The following is a 6991-nucleotide window of genomic DNA, read 5'->3' on the forward strand; positions in this document are numbered from 1 at the left end:
CCCTGAGCTTGGAGATGGAGCAAAAACTTGTCGGGAGCTTGAGGCAAGGGGTGGAGGAGGAGCAGAGGTGTAATACTTGGCTTTTCTTTCAGATTATCTTCCAGATCACACCTCTGAATGTGACGCAATGGCTGATGGTATTGAAAATCTCACTACCTGTCATTCTGCTGGATGAAACACTTAAATACGTGGCCCGTAACTACCTGGAACCTGGTAAAGATAGTGTGCGGCCTGCCACCAAACCGTGTTCTTTGTCAGCATGCACCGAAGGAGTTTCCTGGCCGTTTGTGTTCATTACTATGCCCTTGGTTATCTGGCTTTACAGCACAGACACTAACTTTAGTGATATGTTCTGGTCTTGACTGACATGGTGACAGTTTTACATTGAAAGAAAAAGTTTAACTTAATCAATTTTTTTATTGTTTAGAGCAACTGTCTATTTCTGCTGAATTTTCACATGAACATATTTGCCGGTGATGGAGGTTTCATACTCTAGATTTTGGTTTTTTGCTTTTTCTGACTTCAGTGGGGGCAATATATTCCTCTTTTATACACAGTTAAAGTGTCCATTGACATGTACAGAGAACTAACACTATTTTATGCAATTTTTTTGTAGATGAAAAGCATGTACAGTGTTCTGTTCAATAGTCTATTCATCATGTAAAAAAAAAAGTAAATTTTTTTGAGCCAGCGGACACTATCAAACTAAATTGGCAGCAGATTTTAGGGAATGAATGTGTGTTGTCTGAAACTAAAAAAAAAAAAAAAAAAAAAAAAAGAAAAAAAGCATGTAACTGTTTGTCTTCTGCATGATCATCCCAACTTAATTTGTCATACAGTCAGGTTTTATTTTTTTCATAAGCCGAACTTTCTGCACTGGGTAGAGAGTACTGCTACCTTGGTCAGGATTTCTTCTGTATCCCCTCTTCCTGCTCCCTTGCTCTTGGTTCTTGACTGTCCTTGTTTACACCAGTTTCTGTATGAGGTATGCCTAATCTTGCTCGTGCAGAAAATATCATTCCAGGTGCAGCCTCCTGGGGTTCTTCCATATTCTCAACACACAGTTTTTTTTAAAGATTATTTATTTAAGTGTCTATTGTATTTTTATTGTAACAGACCTTATTTTGCCAGTGTTGCCCATGATGCAGGGATAGGGAGGTTTTCTTCTGTCTACTTAAATCTAAACCAAGCCTTTTTAACCAACACAGCCTGTTTTAATTCCAAAAGAGGGTTTAAGTTGAGTTTTAATACCTTACTTACATGTGTCAGATCTTTTTTTTTTCTTCCCCCTTTAAGATCAAAACTTGTAATGAGACCTGGAAAAATAACTTGCACTGCATAGCTAGAAATTGGATTTCCTACACTTAGGGCACTAATGCTAAGTTGTATACATGGAGTTACTCTGCTGGCCTGTTGTTAGCCTGACTTGAAGTAACAAGCTCGTGTGTGTGTTTTGTAAAATCTGTAAATAGCACATGACCAAATTGAACATATTGTATAGAACTATTTTTATTTTAATGTGGCACTAACCACCTTCATTATTACGGTAAATGTTAAAGCATGTTTTCAAATTCAGTCCTGTATCAACAACGTGTAAGTCATTAACAGTCCTAACTGTGGTGTTTTTCTCCAATGCCTTCCAACTTTCATCGACTAAAGTGAGTATTTCTCTTCCATTTCACCATGCCAGTGGTGACTTGCTGTAAAATAGCGTATGCTGTATACATGTTGAAGAATAAATAGTAATTTCCTTCATTCCCATGCTGTGTTTTGTCAAATTCTGCTGTGCTACATTATTATCACCACTTTAGACTCTCATTCTATGGTGTGAAGATGAAATTACTGATTCTGAAGGTAAAGCGCTTGCTTTTGTTTTAGTGCATTTTAGAGCTTGTTTTAGAGCAGCCAGGAGCCTTAGTGTACCCCCAAGATCCTACAGCTTTGTCTTAAGTTCAAGATAAAATTGGATAAATCTGTAACTTAAGACAATGACAGGTGTTTATATGAATGTTTAGTGTGCAGAACACTAGTACTCATGGTCAGGTGCTGGTTTACTCTGAGGTTTTGTCCTCCTCTGAGCACACCAGCCCTTCTCTAGGAATAATCCACACAGTGCTCAATGTGCAGGTGCTTCTCTGCTCCTCTTTGCAAAAGCAGCTTATTGTTTCCAATGAATGGAAACACTTTGAACAGTGGTCATACAAAAAGACAAAAGAACAGTCTTGGCTTCACAGGATAGTCTTTGAAAATTGTACGAGGGTCATAATGCCTTTGTTGAGTAGCAGGTGCTGTGTTATCTTGTGTTGGCTCGAAATCTGCTTTAATAACTAAATTCAAACAGCTTTCTTACTCCTCGTAGCTTTTAACTACCACTTTCCTCTCTGCTCTTTTAGAGCCAGCTGGAATCCAGTGAGCACAGATTAATCCTTTAGGTTTCAAGCTTTCAGATATACATGCCAGCCTCAGAATACAGACCTGATTTGAAAGTCCACTGCATTGCGAATACTCCCTGTTTATGTAAACATTGATATACTTTAACTGATGCAGAAGTGACTCAGGTAGGGGGAGATAGAAATGATGTAAGAGGTTTTTTGTAGAACTGTAAGCGCTGAACTCACTTGAATGCCCTCTATGTAAGAAGGAACCTGTCTTTGCCAACCTGGATGTTTTGCATACCGCAAAACCGATGGCCAGCACCAGTCAGATGCTGTCTGAATACTAACTGAGCATTTTAAGGCTTGCTCCTGTTCCTTCAAACAGGAAACTTACAGGTCATGTAATTTAGAATTCCTTGAGATCAAAATATATCCAAGTCCATTGTCATTTGTTGGAAACAATAGAATTGTGGCCAGATTTTTTTTTCAAGGGGGCAGGAATAGCCACTGAATCTTTGAGCAATGGCTCTGTGTAAACCTCCAGAGCACCCATGTTGCTGTGCTTTTCTAAGCCATGTATGTGGCAGTAGTTGAGAGCAATTCTTGTACAGTTCTTTTCCTGTCTATTACACAAAATAATTCTTGCATACAACACCTTTCTCCTTATCTCTAAGACACTGAAGGGGAAAATGGATGAATTAAAATTCAGTCTTTTGACACGTTCTGTTGAATCTTTGTCTGGCACACTCAGTTGTGCATGTTGAAGACAAATCTTGCTGAGGGCTCACTTGTATCAGTTATCTCAGGGTCTCACTTGCAGTAGGAGCCTTCTGTTTCTTGGAGTTTACCTTTGAAAGCTAGGCTGTTGGTGGGTGAATGGAGTGGCATTTATCCCTCCTGACTGCTTCTGCAACCTCAGGAGCCTGGTTTTGTAGGGTATGCTTAAAGAGCCCAAGCAATCTTAACCTACCTTGCTTTTCTTTATTATTTTTAGATGTCTCCTGGTCTTGCTGTCTAGACCTCTTTGCAGAAATGGAGCAGTAGGGTTCCCTATGATCAGTACTTCATTATTGCTGGTTCAGTGGCAACTTCTGTTATACTTCAGTACTTCTGTTCTCCAGGTGTTGCCACTATAAGATGCAGGCCAGCCTGGTGTGGTCTGGACTGGCCAAACATTAAGACTTACCATGTGCTTCTTCCCCTGTGGTCAAGCACCCAGCACTAAAATTGCTCTGCTGTGGGCTTTCAGGTTTTATTTCCCATCTCAACTTTAGAAGATAACTTCATACCTTTTGTTTCCCTTTGCTCTCATCTCACTGAGCTTCATCTCTCTGGTCTTCTGAATTCCTCACACCTTGCTTGTTTTCTAGCATGTGAGTGGTGTGTAAGATTAACATTGATTGTGACTGATGGTACCATATGTAAGAAACACCAGGAGGGATCCCAGCTTATGCTGGGAAACCAGTGGGTTTTGCTATGACAGCAGTGCCTCCTGAATTCAGTGTTCTGTGGGCTGGTCCAAAGCAGAGCAAAGAGGATGGTCAGGCAGCTGCAGTCATGCCAGCAACATGGAAACAAGGGCTTTTATCTTTGTCATGCCCCAGGTGCTCTCAGCTTTCAAATGGCAGTGATTCAAAGTACTGGTTTTGAGCTGCACAACTCAAGCTGCTCCTTCTTGCCTGTATCCAGGCACTAAAATTAGTCCATGGTTGGTTTCTCAAAGCATTACCGCAAATAAATCAGTATGAAAGAAGCTGCAGAAAAATACATCCCAGTCTCTCACAGTGCTGCAAAGCTGATGGTTGTAGAGAGGCCGTTCTGGAGAAAGCTCATGGTAAGAAAATGAGTTCTTAATCTGATGATAAAATGCAGTACAGCAGTCCTCTGTCACTGTTCGAAGAACACAGCTGATGCACAGAATATATGTGGTAAACTGCTTAAAGATGGTTAAATTTGCTGAGATGAAGGGAGGTAAAAACTGATACAAAATTGTCTGTCTCTTGCACCTGTCTTGTTTACCTTCTTGCACTTCTAACCATTAACTGTTTCCCTAATCTCTGCTAATTACATCCTTAATTACATTAATATTATGCGTTCTCAAATCCTAGCAGGAGAGCCTAAATTTTAGTGTTAAGCAGTGTTTTGAAGAGCCACCCTTTAGTTCTAGGCAATCAGAGTACACTTTTTCCAGACCCAAGGCTAACCTTACGCTGTATTTTAGGGGTAAAGTCCAGTAGTTATACTGTACTCTACCCTTTGCCTACGCATTAATCTGTGTAGTTTAACGACTTCTTCGGAGCTTTCCTACTGCTTCCCAGAATAAGCTGCGTAACTTAAAAAAGGGACATTGTTAGGTCACTTCAGGGCCAAACTTGCACTATAATGCCTCGATTAAAAGAACACTCTTCAAGATTATTTATTTTAAAGGGGAAAAAATAGCTCAAACTGGGTACTATAAGAAGCTGAAAGACAGACGAGTCTCCCTTTACTTTTTACTATTTACCGCTAGTCAGGCAAAGAAATGCAAACGCTATCCAGACATACCTCAATTCATCTTCATTTATGGTCTTCTGGAGAAGGTGCTGACTTTGATGATAAAGGGAGCTCTGCTGAATTCAGAAGAGCTGAGACATAATCCAGAGTGTCCTGGGCTTTAAGAACAAAGTAACCTGAGAGTGTCCCTTCAATGACAGAGCAGTTGTTATCAGACTTAACATTCTTTCTTCTGTCACTGTTGATCTTAGTCTTGCTTTTACAATGATACTTTGCATTCATCCTTTTATTAACTGTTTCCTTTTCTTTCTTTCCTTTTCAGCAATACTGGAGTAATCGCTTCCTAAACAATTTTGCAGAAATGTAAGGTTGTTTTGTTGCGTGCATGTGTTTTTAGCAACACATCTACCAAAACTTCTGCATGTATCATGTGTAAAGATTCTTTGCTTTCCCTAAAAACAAAACTCATTGTGTTCTCTGTGGAAGAAATGTGTGGTACCATTAGGACTTCAGATGTACAAATGTGCAATATAGTTACAGAATTGGAAACTCTCTCCAGAGAAGTTTGGGTTCTGTGCAGCATGGAGAAGAGTTTGTTTATCTTTGAACAAGAATCGCCGAGCTGTCAGCCAATTTTCCATATTCCTGTATGTAAAATGTCAGTTTATAAAATGTACAATATCAAAACTGCATGCCTTCGGTTGTAGACAAATCTCTGTATTGTATCATCCAAACATACTACTCTATAACAGCTTATGTACAATGCTATCCTATTTATAAAACTCATTGAAAAGATTACAGATGAATGTTAAACTGTAAGCCTCCAATTCATACCTTTGGATTTTTTTATCATGTGTGCAAATCAACCTGTTTTGCACTGTAATGTAACTTATTTAAATCTAAGGCAGTAAGACAGATGTTGGTGCAATACAAAATATTGTGATGCATTTATTTAGAAAGCAGCAAATGATTTAGCCAGTTACCACAACTGCATGTATGACCTTTAGAAGTTGTAAATAAGATCAGTTGTCTATTTACATGCTGACAGTAAGAAGCATCACACCTAGTTTCATTTGTATCAGGTAAATAAATTTATTCTACAATACATACTTTGTGTGTTATTTTATGCACTTTGTTTTCCGCAGGTACATGCGTACATACTTCAGCGTGCTCTTATATTAATGCCAGGATGACACATATTTGCACCAACAGCATTGCAATCTTTCCTTCTAGAACTATGCAGATGCCAGCTGCTCTTCCAGCAGTATTGACCTCCTCGCTGGTGTGACTTCCTCTGTCCAGGGGCTTGTGTGTGTGTTTAAGGGACACTGTCAAGTACTTTGATCACTCAATTTTTTTTAAAATGCTCCATTGTTTGTAAATCCCTCTGAGAAACTTAAAATAAACATTTCTTTCCCAACTACATCTCTATTTTTTGTCCTTTTCTATTTCCTAAATTGCCCCAGCCTTCAGTAGCTGTTGGCCCCTTCCACCTTCCATAGGCAGAAGGAAGATTAACCAAGAGTTACATTTGCTACAAGCCATGACCAGCCTGCTTACAGCTGCTTTTGTTAGTCATGGCTTATTCCCTTCCTCAAGACTTAGGCAATTCTGCTGGTAAGCATGCTGCAGCAGTGCAGTTCCCTCCAGGTCACAGCATCAGAGCCCTCGTTACAGCGTTAGGCAAGGCTAAAGCACTCCGAAGGGTAAAAGCTGGGTTAGCCAAGTGTCCTGTAATGCTCTGCTCTGACTCCCATAAACTACGTTTTGTTTAGAGTAAGAGGAGGGAAGTAAGGGCACAAGCAGAGCCTCTCTAACTCTGCAACTTCAGCCAACTTCAAAGGGGAGTAATGCGTTTTAAATTAACTGTAATGCCTCTCCAACTAGCCCATGATACCAGCACAGCGCCAGCAAACAGCGTTACCCAAATTAGGTGACATGTCTGAGCCCCTTCAAACACAACAGCACGAGGTTTAAAAATACTAGAGCCGAATTCCGTGGCTGAGCTCCGCTATATGATGGTCGGCGCTGCATTAATACATAGGGCTGGAGGAGAAGGCTGCTTCCTACTATGGTAGTGTTGTTCCCAGCAAGCTGAGCTCTGCTCCTAACCTCTGGGCCAA

The 6991-nt window shown here is 40.1% G+C and overlaps 1 protein-coding gene across 2 annotated transcripts in view; it reads left to right on the top strand.

Annotated features, from left to right (window-relative positions):
* Positions 1–6293, top strand: part of ATP2A2 (ATPase sarcoplasmic/endoplasmic reticulum Ca2+ transporting 2) — a 44637-nt gene extending 38344 nt beyond the window's left edge. The window contains exons 20-21 of one of the 2 annotated variants that reach the window (XM_082774141.1): positions 93–213; positions 5191–6293. In XM_082774141.1, the coding sequence (XP_082630267.1) occupies positions 93–213; positions 5191–5204 (135 nt within the window). In that variant the 3' untranslated portion in view covers positions 5205–6293. Of the gene's footprint in view, positions 1–92; positions 1762–5190 lie in introns of those variants that run through there. The other variant, XM_082774140.1, reaches the window with a different exon arrangement.
* Positions 6294–6991: the final 698 nt, after the last annotated feature.

The sequence above is a fragment of the Aythya marila genome, assembly GCF_965140915.1.
Source record: "Aythya marila genome assembly, chromosome: 17".
Taxonomy (NCBI): Eukaryota; Metazoa; Chordata; class Aves; order Anseriformes; family Anatidae; genus Aythya; species Aythya marila.